Consider the following 20,894-nt stretch of genomic DNA (forward strand, 5'->3'; position numbering starts at 1 on the left):
CAGCGGTGATCTGGGGACCCGCAGGAAATGTCCTGGAGAAGATGCTGAGAGCATGTTGTAGGGGTGTGCCTGCGAGGTGCACTGGGAGCCAGAGGATTCAGGGGTCTAAGATGAAAATAAAAAAGCGAGACACCATCTCAGGCACCCTCTCAGGAGCGCCTTCCAGCTCGTGCAGGGTGGTCCGGAGAGCCCGGAGAGGTGAGAGGCGGAGAGGGTGTGCCCGCACGCAGGCTGGCGGCGGTGGGGAGCCCAGCTGCAGAGATGAACAAAGCGGGCGCTGTGCAGGCCGGGGAGGTGCTATGGGAAAGGGTGGGTGGGGGGACCTTGGGCTCCAGCCCCACAAGGGCGTCTTCTCCGGCTGGCCAGGCCGACAGGACGGGGGCCAGGGGCGGGGACTGAGGGGGGCGGGCCCCGCTCCTCTCCTCCTCCTCGCGGGCTCCTGGGGAGGGCAACAGTGTCCCGAGCGCACCGCGGCGGCGGCCGAGCCAGGCCAGGCGGCCGGTGTCCCTCCCCCACGAGGTAGGCGCGCTCCCCCACTTCCCCGCGGGCCGCGTTCTCGGGGGCCGGCCCTGGGAAGGGGAAGTCACAGCCCTCAGGCCAGCTCTGGCCTGGGAGCCGGGGGACGCCCGTGGGGCAGCGGGGCTGTCCCAGGTGAGTCCGAGTTGGGGAGCAGGGCTTTCCTGCAAGCGGCCCCCCCGCCGCCAGAGGGGACCCTCGGCCTCTCCGGGGAGGGACCGCGGTTCGGGGCCCCTGAAGCGGGCGGACGCTGTCGGGGTCTCGCGCGCCCGCGCCCCACAGCTGCCTCTCGGGTCGGGGCAGCCCCGAGAGCTGCGCACCGCGGGCGGCTCCCTGGGGCGGCTCGCCGGGGCCGGGCCCTCGGGACCGCGGGGCCGGGCTGGCTCCGAGGCGTGGGGGTCCTGCCGGGACCCCGGGTGCGTCCAGGAGGTGGGAGGCCTCCCCCAGGACCCGCGTCTCGAGGGGTCCGGAGGCCGGGTGGGGCGCGGGGGCAGCGAGTCCAGGCCGGGCCACGCCCGCGCCGTCCGGGTTCGGAGCCCGCGCGGAGTTCCCCGACCCGCGGGCGGGGGCGGGCCCGTCGGGGGGGCCGGGGACGCCGCGCGGGTCACCCCCTCGGCCGCGGCGGCTTCCGGCGGGCGGCCGCGAGTGGGGGCGCGGCTGGGAGACGGCGCGGCCCGCGGGGGGCCGGGGGCGCGGGGCGGGGCGGCATTCTGGACCCGTTAGCTCAGCCCGCGGGGAGGCTGACTCAGCGGACGCCGCCCCAGCGGTCACCCCCGCCCCCGGCCCCCGACGCTCACCCCCCAGCTCGACGCGCCCGCGCGCAGCTCGCGCACCAGCCCGCTCGCACGCACCCCAGGCCGCGCTCCCCGCGCGCTCGGCCCCGCAAATGCAGTCGCCACGCGCGCACCGGCACCCCTCACTCACGCAGCCCCCTCGGCGATAGGCCCCCCTAGAGCCCCTCACTCGCACCCCTCACACGCACCCCTCACACGCGCACCCCTCACACACGCAGCCCCCCTCCAGCAGCTGCGGGGTGGTGGGGGTGAGCGGGAGCGGGCGGTGCTTGTGGGGCCTCCCCATTCCCGCTGCACAAACAAGCCGTCCCTTCTCCCGAAGAAAGGCCTCTTGTCCGGCCGCGGGCGGGCCCCACACTGCGGCCTTGTCCCACCTGCGCCGGCCAGGGCGCCCCACACGCAGACCCGCGCCCGCTCTGCCTCCTCTGCCTCTGCACACAGCACCCCCGCCCCACTGCGCCCTCACCCCACTGCTTCACCCCTCTGCCCTCGCCCCACTCTGCCCTCACCCCTCTGCCCTCACCCCACTCTGCCCTCGCCCCTCTGCCCTCACCCCACTCTGCCTTCACCCCACTCTACCTTCACCCCACTGTGCCCTCGCCCCACTCTGCCCTCACCCCACTCTGCCTTCACCCCACTCTGCCTTCACCCCACTCTGCCCTCGCCCCACTCTACCTTCACCCCACTCTGCCCTCACCCCACTCTGCCCTCACCCCACTCTGCCCTCACCCCACTCTGCCCTCACCCCACTCTACCTTCACCCCACTCTGCCTTCACCCCACTCTGCCCTCGCCCCACCCGACTCTCACCCTATTCTGCCCCCAGCCCGCGGAGCTGTCACCCCGCACGACCCTCACCCCAGTCTCCTGGTTCTCCCCCCAGGTCCCGGCGGCCCACTCTGCTTGGACGGCCCAGGTTCCTTCAGCACTTCCGGGGCGCCTGCCCGTTCCTGCGTCCTCTTTCCCGTTATTTCCCCGTGTTCCCTCCACGGGGTCTCCCCTCCGCTGCCCCCGGGCCCCCGCGGCCTCCACCCTGCGCCAGCCCTTCCCAGAGGGCCCGACCCTCCTCGCTCCCCCATCTGCTTGTCCCCCGATCTCTGCCTCTCTGTCCAGGCCGCCCCTCAATTTTGCGATCCCCCCACTTTCTCTGGCTCCTCCACTTCTCCGTCCGTCCGTCCGTCCGTCCAGCCCTCCCGGGCTTCAGCCCCTCTCTGCAGGGCCCCCCGCCCCGCGGCGCCCTCACCTGCCGGCCGGGCCTCGCCCCGCCCGCCCGCCCCGGCCTCAGTTTCCTTCCCTCCCGGCTCCTTCCTCCGGCGGCCGCGCTCCCCGAGGGCGGATGTGCGCGGCGCGGGCCCCGGCGGCGGCCGCCAGAGGTGCCCCCTCCCCGCCGGACGCCGGACCCCGGGTGAGGCCGCAGCGGCGCGCCCGGCAGGGCCTCGATCCCGGCTTGGGAAGCCCGGACCCCCACGGCCCGCGGCGGCCAGAGCTTCCCGGCGCCTCCCGCGCCTCCCTCCACCCTGGCTGGGGGCCGAGACCCGGCGGAGACTCGGGGCGCCCCGCCGCGCGGACAGGGCTGGGGGCGGCTGTGGGGACGGCGGGGCGAGACCCGGGTGCCCGCGCTTCCCTCCGCGCGGGGAGGCCGCAGGGCCCGGCGGGTGGGGCTCACTGGCCGGAACCCCAGTCCCGCCCCGCCCGGCGCTGCCCGCTGGGGCCTCGGGGCCCGCGCTGCGAAAGGGCGAGAGCCCGGGCGGAGCGCGCAGCCCTCGGGGCCGCCTCGGGAGCCCCGCGCGCACCGCAGTGGGCGCTGGGCGGGGCCGGGCCGGGCGGGTAATCACTGCCCGGCCAGTGTGTGGCCTCGTCGGACCGAGGCCGGGGGCGCAGCGCGGGCGCAGCGCGGGCGACCGTCGCGACCCCGGGGTGGGGTGGGGGCGGGAGAGGGCGCCCCCACGTGGCGGCTCCCTGCGCCGCGGCGCCGGCGCTGCTGGGTCCGGGGAGCCGCCCGCGGCACCTGGGTCAGGTGTCTGATCTGGGGCGCGACCTCACCACCCCCCACCCCACCCCCACCCCCGATCTCTGAGTCTTTTCTTCTCGGCCTCTCCCCTTGCACCTCTTTCCGTATATCTCCCTCTCTCTCCATCAGCTGTTCCCTTCTCCTCGCACCTCTGAGGACTCTCGAGCCCCATCAACCTTATCCCTTTACAGCCTATCGCCCCTGGAAAGTCTTGGGTGTAAACAAGTGAACCCATCCGCCCCCGGCCCCGCCTCACAGCATCATAGCGACACATTTAACAGGGGAAGAAACAGAGGCCCAGAAAAGTGAAGTGACTTATTCAAGGTCACAAAATTCATTCTAGTAACTGGCATTTAATGTAACCCTAAATCTCCAGATAATCACACACACACCCCAAAAAACAAAACTAACAGCTTTATTAAGGTGTAGTGTGTATACTCTTATAGTTCACTGAATTGAAATGTACTTTTCAGTGATTTTTAGTACATTTACAGAGCTGTGCAAACATCACAATTTAGTTTTAGAGCATTTCTACCATCCCCCCAAAAGAAATTTTGTGCCCTTTTACTCATTCCCTTTTACACCACTAGTGCAGGCAAGCTGTAATCCACATGATCTTTTATTATCATTATATATTTTTTAAGATTTATTTATGCATACAATAACTGGGGTACAGGCCAGTGGTGCGGGGGTGGGTTGGGGGGTGAAAGGATTCACTGAACAGGCAGATTGACTGAAATACATTGCTGCTGAGGGGAGCAACAGGGGAGACAGGAGAGTTGTGCTGCACCATGTGGGTAGCTCCTTGGCTGGGAATTGAACTCCTTGTTGGCTGCAGATAGCTTCATAGTGCTGACATTAATGCCTCGCACCACCAGGGAGGCCCTGATCTTTTTTTAATCATTATTCCAGCTTTACAGAGAATGACTTGATAGAGAAGTTAAGTAACTTGGCCAAGATCTCACAGCTAATAAATAATAAACTCTGAGTTGGAATTTAAGGCTCTTGCATGGCATTCTAAAGTCTTTCCACTAAATGACTGTGCCTTTCCTTCACCTTTCCTTCTTGTTTTTCTCATTCATTTTATTTTTTTTAAAGATTTATTTATTTATTTATTTATACAAGCACTGGGTACAGTCAGAAGCGCGGGAGGGTGAGAGAATTCACCAGAGCCAGAGTGGGGAACAGAACAGGCAGACTGATAAAGTACGGGTGCGGCAGGAGAGGTCTGTGCACCATGTGGGACCCTCGCTGGTGGCCGGGGATCTAACTGGTGCTACAGAGGCTGCAGGCAGCCCAGCGCTCCACCACTGCGCCACCACGGGAGGCCCCATTTTATTTTTAAAAAAGATTTATTTATGCATGCAAGAACTGGGGTACCAGCCAGAGGTGCAGGGGTGAGGGTGGAGGATTCACCAGAGACAGAGTGGGAGCAGAACAGGCAGATCCACTGAAATACACTGCTGAGGGGAGCAGTGGGCGAGATAAGTAAGAGGTCTGCTGCGCCTTGTGGGTCAGCTCCCTGGCCAGGATGGAACTCTTGTTGCAGTGGCTGGCCATTGCTTGATAGCTCTGAGACTTTTTTTTTTTTTTTTAATTTTCTAGAGGCATGTTTTATTTATTTATTATTTGTTTGTTTGGTTGGTTTATACATGCACTGGGTACAGTCAGAAGCGTGGGAGGGTGAGAGAATTCACCAGAGCCAGAGCGGGGAGCAGAGCAGGCAGAAGGACCGAAGCACACTGCTGAGGGGAGCAGCGGGCAGCAGGAGAGGTCTGCGCGCCATGTGGGAACCTCCTCCGGTGGCCGGGGAGCAGCCCGGGAGGCCACGGAGCAGTGGGCGGCAGGAGAGGCAGCTTTGCAGCCCAGTGCTCAACCGCCTGCGCCATCGGGGGAGGCCCTGGTCATTCCTTTTAGATAAATTAATTCCCCATTCCCATCCCACTCTTTTGCTTTTCTTCCCTCAGAGACTGCTGAGGGGTTTCCATGACTGGAAAGAAGCAGTACTACTATCTCTATCTCTGGAAATTCTTCCTGAGGAGTTGCTAGGCTAGCTTCGGTGTCTGGTATGGGTTAATGCCTTTGCCTTCCCTCTTCCCAGGCGGACTTGGGGTGGGTCCCAGGCTCTGTTCCGGCCTCTCTTCCTCCAGCTTGGGTGGAAATGGTGACGGAGATGATATAGTTCAAGCCCGGAAGGGTGGAAGCTGAGAGAGTAAAATTAGTAAGTCTGTGGCTGAGGCCTCTGGGTCCCACTGGTAGGGCCAGACACTCCTTGGAATGCTGGCTCCAGCCCCCCACTTCCTCTCCAGGTCACCTGGTAGTTGGCTGGAAGAGAAAGTGGAGGGAAACCCAGCCTTCCTGGGCCTCCTTCCCTCCCTTCAGCCACACTCTTCTCAGTTTTCTCCAGTAACATTTCAACAGGAGAGGAAAAATTTCTCTTTAGCAAATTGGCCAAGGGATGTAGTGCACAAAGGTCCTTCTTCACATTTCTCAGGTGCCAAAAATGTGAGTCTGGGAGAGACAAAGTTCAAGTTCTGACTCTGGACAGTTTACCCTTGGTTCTGAGGACCAAAGCGTCCTACAGTGTCAAGTCTGGTTAAGAACCCCAGAACCCGATATTCCCAGTACTAGTCACCGTTGAGGGCTTTTTTGTTTGTTTCTTTGTTTTTTGTTTTGTTTAATTTTCTGCTAATAGTGTGCAGGTGAGCTTGCTTTCTTGGGAAGCAAGGGTGCAGGGGTTGAGATTCATAGAGGTAGCAGAAAAGGTTGAGTTTTCTTGTTGTGTCTCCTTTAAGAAAACATCCTACTGAGACACCTGGGAAAAGAGACAAAGAAGCCAGGGAAGGGCTGGGGGAGGGAGCTCCTGCTCTGCCCTGCAGTGGGCTGAAGGCCCTCTGAAGACCAGCATCCCTGGAGGGGTCCCTTGATTCACTTCTCCCACTAAGGTAGATTTTCCCCACCCTGCTTAAGGCTCCGGATGTCCTGAGGGCCTCAGACCTGGGTGTCTGAGGCAAGCATCCACATACAGGTTGGGCCCTGGAAGGCTTTTTGTGCTTATGGTGGTAAGGGCCAGGATGGGGTGGTATCCGTGCTGGGGCTGAAGACATGGCACTACTTTTCCCCACAGAGCTCCGGTGCTGCCTCCACTTTTTGTCCAGCATGAGCATGCTGGGGAGTGATGGCACCTGGTGCTGCTCTGCTCTGAGAACCCTCTGTAAAGCCTACCCCTCTCCCTTTTCTACCCCGGTCTCGGTCTCCCCACCTCACCTGCTTTCTGCTGTGTTCCCAGGAGCTCTGGAGCACCAGGACCATGAATACTCTTAATAGGAACCAGATAGGCCCTGGATGCAAGACCCAAGCAATGGTGCAGGTGAGTGGGGTCAGGCGGGGAGGCGAGAGGGCTGTTAGTGGGTGTGGGTTGGCTCCTCCACACACCTGTGTTCGACACCCAATGGTGAGAGCAGCCATTCCTCTCTGCCCTTCCCCAGGCCCCAAGCCTATTAACAGCTAAGTCTTTATCTGAATCAGGTTAATTGGTTCACCTAGAAAATACCCTTTGAAAGTCAGGAATCACTTTACACATGACCCTGGGCTATCCCCCTCCCTTGGTCCATGCCCCTGCCCTATAATTTTGCTTAACAGGGGCCAGCTGTGGCCAAGTGGCTACGCACAGGCAAATCTACAGCGACTAGCCTCCACTGGTCCTCCTCTACAGTACCCCTTCTCTTATTCAGCATGGTCTGCTCCCCTTACTTTCTCCTCATTCCTGTCTTAATAGACAAAAGGGGCAGTTAAGCCACGACTGCAGATAAATCCAGTGGGACGAGTTAGTGGCCTAGATTCAGCTCTAATTACAATTTAGTGGAATAATGCTCTGTGCAAGATTTTGTGCTAAGCCTTTTGACACCCTCAGAACCCTTTGGAGAGGAACAAGGGCTGAAGAGAGTGCTGGTGCATCGGGAAGACAGTGGTAAGGCGTCAGCCTGGGGTCTCTAATGATGCTCATCCCTCACCCTCACTACCTGCAGAAAGGCCCCTTGGACCTGATCGAGACAGGCAAAGGGCTGAAAGTGCAGACGGACAAACCCCATCTGGTGAGCTTGGGCAGTGGGCGACTCAGCACGGCTATCACCCTTCTGCCGCTGGAGGAAGGTAAGTCTGGAATGGCATCCTGCCCTCTGCCCCTCCATCCTTGTAGACACCCCTGCCCTGGAGTCCAGCTGATTGTTGGGGCCCTTCTGCTCCCTGCTGACAATGTTTGCCTTTCCTAGATCAGAGACCATGCCATCTATCCCCCGCTTTCCCTTTCTCTCCAGACTGCCTGCCCTCTTTGGTTGATAATCTGGCTCCATGACTGGGATTAAAGATCAGCTTAGAAACAAAGAGGAGCGCACTGAAACAGGAGAGCACATAGCTCTTAGCAACCAGTCTGGCCAAGAAGAAAGGGGGCCCCCACTCTGGGGCAGTGGCTGGCTTGGGATAAGGTGCCTGCGGAGAATGGAGAGATGGGAATGGGAGCAGACTCCCAAGATAAGGCCCTGGCACAGCCTCCTTCACCTTGCAGCTTCTGCTCTCCCCTCTTCTCTCAGGCTGCACTTGTTGCCCAGGCGATACTACATTCCCCACATTCTCCAAATACCAGGCCCAGGGGCTCTGCCAGGGGAGGGGTGGTTCCTGCTGAAGGTTGAGGGGAGAGGCTCCCTGGAGAGAGAGGGAAGTAAGGATGGTGAGGGTTACAGGTGGCAGAAGGGAGGGAGAGAAAAAGAAGAGAGGGATACTTATAAGAAGGGGGGTGGACTGAGGAGATAAATGACTGGGGGGAGGTAAGCTGAAGGGACTGAGAGAAGGCCTGTAGAAAAGAAGCCCCCTTCTCTGTCTGTGGAGTCTAGATGTACTGTGCCCTCTGCACCTCCTCATCTCAGGCTAGAGTTTGTCTATCACTGTCTTAACCGGGCTCAGGGACCCTCTGGGGGTGGCCAGTGACTCTCCCTGAAGCAGAAGGTCGTGGTCTATGCCCACATGGCCCTCTTGGTTCTGTCCCTCTCTCCTCAGCCTGGGCAATCTCTCTGACTCAGTTTGTTTCCTCTCCTTAGGGAGGACAGTGATTGGCTCTGCGGCCAGGGACATCTCGCTGCAGGGTCCGGGTCTGGCCCCCGAACACTGCTACATCGAGAACCTTCGAGGCACACTCACCCTCTACCCCTGTGGCAATGCCTGCACTGTTGATGGGCTCCCTGTCCGGCAGCCCACCCGGTTGACTCAGGGTAAGGTTTGATACCTCCAAAAGGGGGTGGGGGGAGGGTCTCTTTTAAAGCTTGTGCGTGACAGGTGCAGGGGAAGCCGGCTGTGGCAGTTACCATGGTAACTGCCTGCATGGTCATACTGGGGACTAGGTACTCAGGTGCCTCCAGTATGCCTCAACAACATCCTAAATCCCTCCAGCATCCAGACTTGTCTTAAACCTGCTTTTTTTCTCAGCCCTATCCCACCTGCTGCACCACGGGGAGAGAGGTTCTGCTTTTTTGCTAACAAGGGGAGTGATGTAGTGGTTATTAATGGTTGTTAGGGGAGAGCGGCTGCAGCAACAGTGAGGAGAACAATGGCTGTGTTCCATGATGCCAAGAGGGAGTTTTCCTGAAAAGCTGTAGCAGTCAGGGAGAGGAGGAAGATACCTGATGGGGGTGGGGCAATAGCAGAGTCTGATGGCAATGTCTGCGGCCAGGCCTGCTCCTGTGACAATACTGTTGACAGCAGCTTTTTGGGTCTTTTTTTTTTTTTTCCAGATTTATTTATGCATAGAAGAACTAGGGTGTAGGCCAGAGGTGTGGGGGGTGAGAGGATTCACCAGAGACAGAGTGGGGAGCAGAACAGGTGGAGCTACTGAAATACACTGCTGAGGGGAGCAGCAGGTGAGACAGGAGAGGTCTGCTGTGCCATGTGGGTCAGCTCCTTGGAACTCAGGCTGTAGTGGTGATAGCGTTGATACTTAACCCCTGGGCAACCAGGGAAGCCCCACTTTTTGGGTCTTGACTATGGTTACCATGCTGTTTCCCAAAGCAACAGGTCATTTTGTTGCATAAGGTCATTTTGTTGTATAAGGTAGCTTTAAAAACTAGGCCCCTAGTTACTATGGTGACCAAATAGGTAAGAGGTTGGCCCAAGTGGCACTTTGACAGATCAGGTGTGTTTGCTCTGGGCATCAGTTTATGTAATGAATTGTCACTTTAAGGGATGAGAAAAACAGGTTGAGGGAATAGAGGCAGAGGTATGGCTAACAAGAGGGTCAAAGCTTTGGGCTAAGCTTGGCTCTAAGCTGGAAGACCCTGACACTCTCCTGCGAACTCTGATCTCTTATTGGCCTGAAATTCCTCCATAGTATAAATCCCACTCCACGGTTTTCATCTCCTGTACACATCCTTTGGGGTCTCTTTAAGATTTATTTTTATTTATTTATGCATGTAAGAACTGGGGTGTAGGCCAGAGGTGGGGGGTAAGAGGACTCACCAGAGACAGACTGGGGGAGCAGAACAGGCGAATTCACTGAAATACACTGCTGAGGAGAGCAGTGGGCGAGATAGGAGAGGTCTGCTCTGCCATGTGGGTCAGCTCCCCCGGCTGGGGATGGAATTCAGGCTGTATTGGTGACAGCACTGAGACTTAACTACTAGGCCACCAGGGAGGCCCCCCCTTGGGGGTCTCTTTAAATGCTACTACCTTACAGCTGACCCAGAAGATCTACTCTTCTTGCCCTTCAGGTTATGGGGTGATCAACTGACTTCAGGGAAACACACAGGTCCTTGTGTATTCCAGGCTTCAAGGTCTGTGACACCAGATAAGAGGAGGGATCCCCATAAATTGGAGCTTTGATTGTGATTCCATCTGGTTCCTGACTCTCCTCAGTCTCAGAGAGAATATCTTCCTCAAGACTCGGCTACATGGGAGTGAGATAGTAGAGCAATAAGGGGAGGTGCAACAGAGTTCAAAGAGGACAGGGAGCCCAGCCCTTATTCTCAGAGCGAACCCCTCACATACATGAGCAGGAAACACCCTGTGTATTGTGCGCAGGGTGGAGGAGCCAGTGCTCTGTAGACCTCTCTAGCCCAAGCTGCCAGTGTATCATTTCATTCCCTGAGAAGAGGGAGCGTCTGGGGCCAAGATGGAGTTCTTAGGCATTTCCTGTGGCCCCAGTGACCCCCAAATCTTCTTAGCCAAAACCCCACCCTGCCAAGTATGTACCCTCCCACTCTCTTCTGACCCTAAACCCTCTTCCCTTTTTTTCCCCCTTCCACCCCCAGAGCCTTCTTGTCTGGGCTAGCCTGTCTCCGAAGCTTGGCAGCCTGGGGAGGGGTAGGCAGAAGCACAAAGGAACGGGTGTTCTTCTCCAGAGCACCCCCCTCCCCTGGGCTCCAGGAGCTGAGGGTTTCCTTGTCTCATCTCTGGAGCAAGGCACCAAGCCCAGCCCTGCCTGGCCCCACTCCGGACATTCTTGGGAGTGCGTTTCCCTGGAAACTGGGTGGCTGGTGGGGGGGGAGCTTGGGGGTGCATGTGCTATCTCTGTGTCTGTGTAACTGGAGTGTGTTTATGTATCACCGGATGTGTTTGTGACTCCGGGCTTGTGTATCTCTGTGTTCGTGTCTTTGCTTGTGTTTATGGATCAGAGTGTTCAAGTAGGGGCAGGGGTGAACTCAGGACTGACATGCCAAAGTAACCATGTGTGTACTCCTATGTATAAAGTAACTCACTGACCAAATGCCTCTCTGTGGGCACATGTACAAGAGGATCATTTTCCCTGTCTGATTACCCTGATCCAGAGTTGTAAGAGGGACCCTCCTTTTTGAAAAAACAAAACAAAACAACAAACAACAAACAACAAAAAAACAAACAGAAGGCTACCCTAGAAATAACAAGGCGCCTACTCTGGGCCTTAGATGCATCATTCTGGGCACTATGCCCAGCCATAGGCAACTTGCAGAGGCACACGTCATGTGCAGAGATGGCAGTGACAGGCTCTTCCAGCAGGAATATGCCTGAGCTGGGGTGTGGGGTGGCAGGCAAAAAGCAGATGCCTGCCTTTAACAAGAACTATGGCCATAGCAGCATGAAGTGAGGAAGCCAGGAAGACCCGATTCCACCCCCATACCCAGGTAACCTGGCACATTCCATACTGCTGCCTTCTCTACAGGACAAGAGGAGGAGCTGGGAATAGAACTAAGAAAATGAGGAGGAATCTCAATCTGAGACTGGGCTGCCCCACCCTGAGACCACAGTGCCAGACCACATGAAAGATCCGGGAGGAGACAAAGTCAGGGAGGATCCAGAAAGCCACAGCTCAGGGCCCAGGCTGTCTAGACCGTAGGTCCCCATTCACTGCCAGCCCAGTCACCACGTCTCCTTCCTCCTTCGTTCCTGAAGCTCCAGCCCCTCACCGGCTGGGTAGGGGCTTGTGTGAAGGCCGCAGGGAAGGCTTTGGGAATATGCTGAGGAGCCAGGATTCCTGAGTTATCCGAAGGCCTCCCTTTGGGTTCCAGAACTCTGCTTCTCTTCCTCTCTCACCCAGTTACCAGTTATTCTCTAAAATGGGAATGAAGCCTCCAACCTTCCTCTGATAGGAGACTAATAAAGATCTCCTCTAATAAGAGCTCCGAGGAAGGAGAGAAAGTGAAGTTTCCTAGCTTTTTACGTCTTTGTGCCTGCCTTCTGCCCAGCGTCTCACTGGTGGGTATCCTGTGTCTGCCTGCATCTGTCCAGCTGGCCATCACAGTTTCCAGACCTATGAATCACTCTTCCTGAGATTTTTTTTTAAAGCCTCCCCCTGTTTTGCATTTGACCCTATATGGCTCTTCCTTTCTCCTTCAGAAAGGGGAAAGGGATGTGTGTGAGCCTGTGAGCAGCTGTGTGGGACGGCAGACATTGTGGGTAGGTGTTTAGCAAGTGTGGAAATCATTTGATTAGCTCTAAGGAGGTAGACTTGCTTCCAGAGTCTCTCCAGGGACAAAGTGAAAGGAAGTCTGCCAGAGTGAGTGTGTAACTCAGTGGGGCTTGTGTGTGGGGGGGGTTGTGTGTGTGAATAAATGCGTGTGAGACAGAGCATGTTTAACCAGGGTGTTTGTGTGACTCAGTGTACACAACGGAGTGGTGTCTGTCCACCATGTGACTGGGCAAGTGCTGGTGTCTCTCTGAGTGTGAGACTGTGAGCTGGGAGTTTTTAGGGTGTATCTGACAGAATAGACAGTGTCCCTTGAACTTCTGGTATCCAGGGACCAGGTCCCAGGAACAGGAGATGCTCTCGGGAGCCCAAAGTGGGTGGTAGGTACTTGCCTCAGCCTGACTTGGGGTCCCAGTGACAAGTGGCACTGTGTCTCCTGGTTGGAAAGGGAACCTCACTCAGGTGACAGAACTCTGCTGGGACTAGCACATTTGGGGGTTGTGTCCGGGAGAAGGGAGAGGGTAGGGTTGGCTTGGGAGGGGCAGTGCCTCCGCCTGGGCTGGGTGGTGAGATGGGGGAGCTGCTGAGAGTGTGGAGAGAAGGGGCAGAAGCAGAGGTGTTAAGGTGAAGACAGCAGCTGGGCTCAGGGTTGCTCACATAGCACAGAGCGCTGCCTTGGCCGGAGCTCCCAGCCTGGGAGTGACCTTGTCACAGGGGCCAAGAGGGCCAGAGGTGGAATGTCAGAGCTTAACCTCTGCTGTGATAGAGGCCAGTCTCCTCATTCTGTAGATAAGGAAGCCAGAGAGTGTGACTGGCCCAAGGTGGCCAGTCAGCCAGGGAACGGGGCTGGCTCCATCCCAGGCTTCTGGTGACTTCCTACCACAGAAGGCGCTCAACCAGACCCTGCTGCTCCTCACGCCTGTCTCTCCACACTCTGGCCTCAGTGTTTACCTCTCACTGTCCCTGCTGTCACCTTGCCTCCCTCGAACCTTTCCTCCTTGGCCCACTTCTACTCCTGGCCCTGGCTCGGAATCCCCAGGCTGCTCCCTCCTGCATCCTCCAGCCCCGCCCCGCGGCTCCAACCAGCTCCCCTCTCTTCTCCATCACTTCCTCTTCCCCTCCTCCTCTCCTTTGTCCCTCCCTCCCTGGCTCCCTTCCCCCAGCCCAGGCTGGCCGGCCCGCCCCTCCCCTGGCTTCAGCGGCTCCAAGCTGCCTTGCTGTTAGCTGCTGCGAGCCTGGAGCGGCGCGAGGGAGGTCGGCCCGCCCCCTCAAAGGTGGGGGGGCCGGCCAGGAACCTAGAGAGCCCGAGCTAGCCGGGGCGATTGGTCCGGAGGTCCAGGTTTGGCGGTGAGTCCTCAGCCCAGGGCCAGCCCCAGCCCCGGGCAGACGGGTTGGAGAGGCTGGGGCTGGGAGGGGCGTCTGGGGGATGGAGGACACCCACAGGAAAGGGGTCCTCCGCCTCTCTTTGAAAGATTGAGGCTGTGGGGCTCTATGGTCTGTGTGCCCTGAGCAGTTCTGAGTGGGAGGTCTGGGGTAGGGGCCACTCCTCAGCGCTGGGCAGCCCCCTTCCATGGGGCTGAACTCCCTGCCTGCTGATGGGGTTCGGGGTCCTGGTTGGGATGGCTGGACCTGTGTTGTGGCTCAGCAGGGTCTCTGATGGGAAGCGCCAAAGCCCTTTCTCCCATTTTCCCCTCAGTCCAGCCTGCCTTGGCCAGTCCATTCTACTTGTGCAGCCAGCAGGGCAGAGACTGTGGTTTGTGAGTGTGGGCGTGTTTGCCTATGTCTGTGTGAGCTGGATGTTCCTGAGTGTGTGTGTGTGAGCCTTATGAGAATGTTTGTGTGGTGTTCCCCTCTGCATCTCTCAGAGAGAGACTCCACCCTGTCCTGTGCCCTCCATACCCCCATGTGTAGCGCCTCCACCCACCTGCCCACAGTTGGACCCGGAGTTCTTTGGGGATGGGGGGCATGGACCACCACTTTGCGTGGTTGGGAAGGCTCCTGGATTTCCTGAGCAGCTGACCTTTGGCGGTGTGGGGCAGAATTGGCCAGAGAGGAGGTTTCTTCCCTGAAATAGGCTGGCCTGGCCCCTGGAGGTGGTAGGGACCAGAGTTAGGGCCATGCCTGGGGCCCCTGAGTACAAATAGAAAGTTAATTTGGGCAGAAGCTGGGCTGCTCTCAGTCCTGCTGCCCTCCTGCCCGCTCTATTAATACAGATTCAGCTCTGCTGCCTGGCATCACCTATTTATAGCCCAGAGGCAGCATGGCCACACCCCTGTGTGGAGGTGGGTGAGGGGCAGAGGAGGGGGCAGGGAATGCACAATCATAGGAGTTAGGGCAAAGCATCTCCAGGTGCCCACAGCCTCCTTGGGTGGGCCTGGCATGGCTGGACTGGAATCTACCAACTCCCACCTTCTTCCCAGCATGGACAGTGTGGTCAGGCTCCTGACCCCTCCCCACCCCCATCAATCTGAGATTGAGTGGGTCTGTCTAAACCTTGCAAACTCATCATTAATTAGGTTGTTAAATGGCCGAAAGGAGGGGCAGGGCTGGGACAGAGCTTTCTGAAACATCTGTGGTTGTAATTAGCTGGACGGTGTGGCTAGCGATTATTTATTCCAGTTATGATTACTCTGAGATCAGCTCCTCTGATTGGGAGCTTGGCAGGGAAGGCTCCCCCCTCTTTTAACCACCCACCAACCTTTAGAATAGTTGGTGCCCGCCTGCTTGGGAGGGGCTGCGCTGCCCAAGAAGTGTAGGTGACTTTGTCCACTGTGGTGATCTGCTACGGGCTGCTCAGCCTGCTAACCTCCCACCCACGGCAGCGCTTAGATCCCAGCAACAGGCTCCTAAGCTTCTCTGGGGGAGCTTGCCAAGATACCCACGTGGCCTGGGATGCCCCTTGCCCTTGCTACTTGCCTGAGTTGAACTGCCTCAGCGTCCAGGAATGCGGACTTCCCTGCCAGTCTTAGCTCAGGTTGGCATGAAGCTTGGGGCAGCAAGTGGCATCAGATTGGGCAGACAGGAGACTGGGTCCAGGGGCCAGGAGCATAGACCAGTTGGAAAGGTGGGTGGTAGAGAGCACCAGGGCTCTTCCGACTTAACATCTTGCAGGAGCCCTCTAACACCAGGTGTGGCCGGGAGGCGGAGGTCTGCCAGCCAGGCTCAGGCGCCTGCAGGCATGCCTGCTGCGGTGCACACTCCTGGTGCCCCTGGCTATATTTTCTGGCTCTCTTATGCCCTCCCCTCTCCCTGCACTCACTTCCTGGGCAGGACTGGGCTTGTGTCTATTGCCTGGGAATGTGCTTGGCTGGGCCCAGTGGCCTAAGCATGGCTAGATTCCAGGGGAGACTAAGGAGCAGGGAGATGTCAGGCCAGAGGGTGATTTGTCAGAGAGAAAGAGGGTGGTGCTCACACCCTAGTGTTAGAAAGAGCAACTGGCTCTACTAAGACCACACAACAAGAAGTGGGAGCCAGGAAACAAATCCTGGGCCCTGCAGGGGTTTCTAACTAATGCATGGTTTTCCCCTGCCTCCCTTCACAGCTTTTTTGTGATCCTAAAAATTGCCATTCAAACTGACCTTGTCACCCAAGGGGCAGATACATGCATCATGGGTACAGTTTGGGGGGCATGGGTGTCTGTCTTCTCTGAAGGATCTCCACGTGTGGGGGGCTTGCACATCTGCTCTCTTACTAACTCCGCGAGGTCAGTGGTATTGTCCTTGTTTTCCTAACTCAAGCACTAGGCTCAGAACGGGTGTAGTGACTTCACCCAAAGATCTCACGGCTGGTAAGAAGAGGAGTGGGCTGGGGAATCAGATCTAGGCGCGCTGCAGCCAGCCCTCTTCCCACTCTGCTGTGTGCCCTGGAGCCCTGGCGGTGCTGTCTCAAGAACAGGCCAGGCAGGTGCGGGCTGGGCAGGCACTGTGAGGATGGCTACAAATGACGCTTTCGAACCTGGGTCGCCAACCAGTGCTGCGGGTGAGGGTTGCCGGCCCCTCCAAGTATTATCTGCTTTCTCCGCAGGCTGCATGTTGTGCCTGGGCCAGTCCACCTTCCTCCGCTTTAACCACCCGGCCGAAGCCAAGTGGATGAAGAGCATGATTCCGGCAGGGGGCCGGGCCCCTGGGCCCCCCTACAGTCCTGGCCCTGGTAGGTCCCCAGTTGGGGCAGGGTAATGAATTGGTGGTACTCCTTGGACAGTCTTTTTTTGCCCACTCCAGTCACACTTGTAGTGTCAGAGCAGGACAATACCCACGATCTGGGCTTGCTGCCACCTGCCTTGGGTCACTGGTGGAGAATGCCAGGCAGTCTGGCCACGGGGAGAGATCCAAGAAGGGCTGCTTGGAGAGTACTGGGGAATCACGTGCCCAGGGGAGGGAGGGCTCTGCCATCCTGTGTCCCACTGTCCTGAGAGATGCCACTTTTGTGTCCGGGACCCTCTGTGTCACCATGAGGGAACCTCACCCTCAGGATGGTCTTTGGGGGCAGAAGGAAGTAAAACTGTAAACTCTGGTGGGACCCACCTTCTGGCAAGCATGTCCATGGGTCCTGCCCTACCCCCAGGCCATGCCATGCCAGCTGATGACTCAGTGGAGCAGCTGCACTTTATGTGTGAATTATTGATCCCCAGAGAGTTGGTGATTGTCCCAGGGAGCCAGAACAACCTCTCTCATCCCAGCTGTGTAGGGCATGCAGTGCAGACCATGAGGCTGCCAGAGGACCTGGCCTACCACCCCAGACTTTGCACTGACATTCAGATGGCTGCTGTTGTACTGGGACAAGTGGACATGTATCTCGGGTACCTAGGGAGGTGGCCTTAGTGACCTAAATGGGAATCTGAGGAAAAGTGGGTGGTCGATCGGGTCCTAGGGATCCATGGCAGCCCCTCTCCCTGTGGTCCTATGCAGTCTCCATAATTTTGCACCCAAATTTTTGCAAGGGCTTTCCCTTCTGCTCCTCCACTCCTCTACCAGACTTTTCAGTACCTTGGGGATTCAGAGGATTGGGTTCCCAATCCACTCCCTGATTAGCTTTACCCTCCCCCATCCTAGCTACTTCCTGGGGCAGTGGGTCTAGTGACTCTCAGTTGGCAGATGAGGGCTCGGACAGGGCAGAGGCAGGCTCTGGCTGGCTGGCTTGGCTTACTGGGCTCATTGAGTTGCTGACCAGCCTGGCTTCCAGGAATTAACCCTCTGTGCTAGCCTCCTTCTTTGCCTCTGCTCAGACAAGGTGGTGCAGCCCATATCCCTTGCCCAGGCCTGGAGGCTTCGTGGTTTTCCTAGGTCTTGGCTGCTGTGTTGGGAGGCCCTAATGTCCTATTAGGCAGGGACCACCTATAACCTCTGGCTAACTCCACGCCCCCTCCCCCTCTGCAGAATCTCAACCTGCCTTTCCTGAAAGAGAGGTATAGGGGGCTGGAGAAACCAAGGCAGTCTTGGGGTAACTTGGCCACAACTAGAAGTGCCTAGCATTGTCACCAACTCTGTCCTAAGTCATAAAATGCTAGAGCCAGAAGAGCCCCTGCCCTTTTCAAAAAGGGAAACTGAGGGCAAGTGACATGAGGAAGGTTGAACAGCATGTCATTGGCACAGCTGGCACCAGAACATTGATCTCCTGGCTTCTCCAAAGCCTCTGAAGCCCTACTCTGCTAGCAGGAGGTGGGAGTGTGCCCTCACTCCCATGCATGTGCCGCTCCCAAAGTTGACAACCAGGGCCTAAGGCTTCTTTGCATTTCCCATCAGCAGAATCAGAAAGCTTGGTGAATGGGAACCACACCCTACAGTCTACATCCCGGGGACCCTCAGCCTGTGCCAGCCACAGTTCCCTGGTGAGCTCTATTGAGAAGGACCTGCAGGAAATCATGGACTCACTGGTGCTGGAGGAGCCTGGAGCTGCTGGCAAGAAGCCTGCTGCAACCTCCCCACTGTCTCCGATCGCAAATGGTGGGCGCTATCTGCTGTCTCCCCCAACCAGCCCTGGAGCCATGTCTGTGGGCTCCAGCTATGAGAACACCTCTCCAGCCTTCTCGCCACTCTCCTCACCGGCCAGCAGTGGCAGCTGTGCCAGCCACTCACCCAGCGGGCAGGAACCAGCACCTGCCATGCCCCCGCTGGTACCTGCTCGTTCCTCCAGCTACCACCTGGCAATACAGCCCCCACAGTCCCGACCGAGCGGTGCCCGCTCCTCTGAGAGCCCCCGACTGGGCAGGAAGGGGGGTCATGAGCGGCCTCCCAGCCCCGGCCTCCGGGGTCTCCTGACAGACAGCCCTGCGGCCACTGTCCTGGCGGAGGCCCGCAGAGCCACTGAGAGTCCCCGACTCGGTGGGCAGCTCCCTGTGGTGGCCATCAGCCTCAGTGAATACCCAGCTTCTGGTGCCCGCAGCCAACCCACCAGCATTCCTAGTAGCCCTAAGTTACAGACTCCGGTCCCTGCTCCCCGAAACAAGCTTGGTGCACTGCAGGACCGCCCTCCCAGCCCTTTCCACGAGCTGCCAGGCTCCGAGCGGGTGTTGACGACCAGCCCCTCACGCCAGCTGGTGGGCCGGACATTTTCAGATGGGTCAGCCACGCGGCCCCTGCAGCCTCCCGAGAGTCCCCGCCTAGGCCGGCGGGGCTTGGACAGCATGCGGGAGCTCCCTCCCTTGAGCCCGTCTCTCTCCCGGCGAGCACTCTCCCCCATGCCTGCCCGGACCACCCCGGATCCCAAGCTGGCCAGGGAAGTGACTGAGAGCCCCCGCCCCCGGCGCTGGGCAGCCCACGGGGCTTCACCTGAGGACTTCTCCCTGACGCTGGGGGCACGGGGCCGAAGGACGCGCAGTCCCTCTCCTACGCTCGGGGACTCTCTGGCCCCCCGCAAGGGCAGCTTCAGTGGCAGGCTGAGCCCGGCCTATAGTCTGGGCTCTCTGACTGGGGCTTCCCCCCGCCAGAGCCCCCGTGCTCAGAGGAAGCTCTCTAGTGGGGACCTGCGCGTGCCCATCATTCGCGAGCGGAAAAACAGCATCACAGAGATCAGCGACAATGAGGACGACCTCCTGGAGTACCACCGGCGGCAGCGCCAGGAGCGGCTCCGGGAGCAGGAGATGGAGAGGCTGGTGAGCTGATGCCAGGGAGGCGGCCACCATCCACGGCGGGGTCTCTGCCAGGGTGTGGACAGGCCAGGGGTGGGGTGGGGAGCCCCCCGGGCAGGCCCTCAGCTTCTCTCGCTTCCCTACTTCCAGCACACACCTGAGAGGCCACTCCCTCGGCGCTCGTGGCCAGGAGAACTTTCTCAAGTTTTATTTATTTAAGATTTTATTTATTTGTGTGTAGGACTGCGGTCTAGGCCAGAGGTGCGGGGGGTGAGAGGGTTCACCAGAGACAGTGGGGAGTAGAACCGGTGGATCTACTGACATACACTGCTGAGGGGAGCAGCGGGCGAGACAGGAGAGGGCTGCTGTGCCATGTGTGTCAGCTCCCTGGCCGGGGATGGAGCTTGGGCCATAGCGGTGATAGCACTGAGACTTAACCCCTAGGCCACCAGGGAGGCACCTAAGCCTTTATTTTAAATTCATACTAATTTTGCATTTATTCTCTAACACAGCATTAGTTTTAATGTATTCATTAAGTGTCAATGGTATTGACCTGAATATACTGAAGCTTTAGGAAAATGCACAGGCCCCAGAATGGATTCTGATCTCTTTCCCTTGTGAGTAGAATAGGGCTCCTGGAGGGGTCCTGGGACCCTGGGCTTAGTTTAAGGGGGAGAACCAGAACTGAGGTTTGTCTGAATGGCCTTTCAGAATAAATGTCCTTGGGCCACGAGAAGCAGGTCTTTTTTTTTTTTTTTTTAAAGATTTATTTATTTATACAAGCACTGGGTACAGTCAGAAGTGCTGGAGGGTGAGAGAATTCACCAGAGACAGAGCGGGGAACAGAACAGGCAGACTGACAAAATACACTGCTGAGGGGAGCAGCGGGCTCGGCGGGAGAGGTCTGTCGTGCCATGTGGGACCCTCGCCTGTGGCCGGGGATCGAACTGGCGCTGTAGAGGCTGCAGGCAGCTTCGCAGCCCAGCGCTCAACCGCTGTGCCACCAAGGGAGGCCGTAGAAGCAGGTCTTAATGATGAGAAGGCTGAAGCCCAGAGAGGGGACTGGGTTGGTTCAGGGTCATGTGGCTAGTGCTGGCAAAGCTGGAATGAGAATTCAAGTCTCCTAACTTTCCATCTATCTGAGGCTTGTTCATGAGAAAAGACCCTCTTCTGTCTGTCTTGCTTCTCTTTGGCCTCTACACATTGATGGGAGTTGCTCGCTCTGGCCCAGGCAGAATTATCTGGGAATGTGGGTGGCAGGGAAGACGGAGAGCACAGGATGGGCAGCCGCTAGCTGACCTGGGCCGGCCTGTGTGACTGTTGTTGCGTGCATGTGTGCGCGTGCGTGCGTTTCGGGGAGTGTGTTTGGGGGCCGGGTGTGGCTCTGGGCAGCTGTTCTGGAGATGGCATCTATGTTGGGTGGGGGCCAGGATTCTCCAGATAGCACAGGGAGCTCAGGGGATCTGGCTGGTGTAAACACACTTGAGCACGCATGCAGGAGAATGGATTCTGACCTCTTCCCCTTGTGAGAAGAATGGGCTCCTGGGGGGCCTGGGACCCTGGGTTTAGTTTGAGGAGGAGA

General features: G+C 58.2%; 1 protein-coding gene across 11 annotated transcripts in view; it reads left to right on the plus strand.

The window, feature by feature from the left end:
- Positions 1 to 466: 466 nt before the first annotated feature.
- PHLDB1 (pleckstrin homology like domain family B member 1) overlaps positions 467 to 20,894 on the plus strand; it is a 45,645-nt gene continuing 25,217 nt past the window's right edge. For 3 of the 11 annotated variants that reach the window (XM_037505386.2, XM_037505392.2, XM_037505394.2), the window contains exons 1-5: positions 6,610 to 6,690; positions 7,349 to 7,472; positions 8,414 to 8,584; positions 16,270 to 16,395; positions 17,988 to 19,336. In XM_037505386.2, coding sequence (XP_037361283.1) covers positions 6,631 to 6,690; positions 7,349 to 7,472; positions 8,414 to 8,584; positions 16,270 to 16,395; positions 17,988 to 19,336 — 1,830 coding nt within the window. In that variant the 5' untranslated portion in view covers positions 6,610 to 6,630. Of the gene's footprint in view, positions 520 to 5,287; positions 5,387 to 5,576; positions 5,826 to 5,856; positions 6,266 to 6,609; positions 6,691 to 7,348; positions 7,473 to 8,270; positions 8,322 to 8,413; positions 8,585 to 13,338; positions 13,594 to 16,269; positions 16,396 to 17,987; positions 19,337 to 20,894 lie in introns of those variants that run through there. The other 8 variants (XM_037505389.2, XM_037505388.2, XM_037505385.2 and 5 more) reach the window with 8 other exon arrangements.

This window comes from Talpa occidentalis, unplaced genomic scaffold (assembly GCF_014898055.3).
Source record: "Talpa occidentalis isolate TD23 unplaced genomic scaffold, MPIMG_talOcc4v2.1 talOcc4.12, whole genome shotgun sequence".
Lineage (NCBI taxonomy): Eukaryota > Metazoa > Chordata > Mammalia > Eulipotyphla > Talpidae > Talpa > Talpa occidentalis.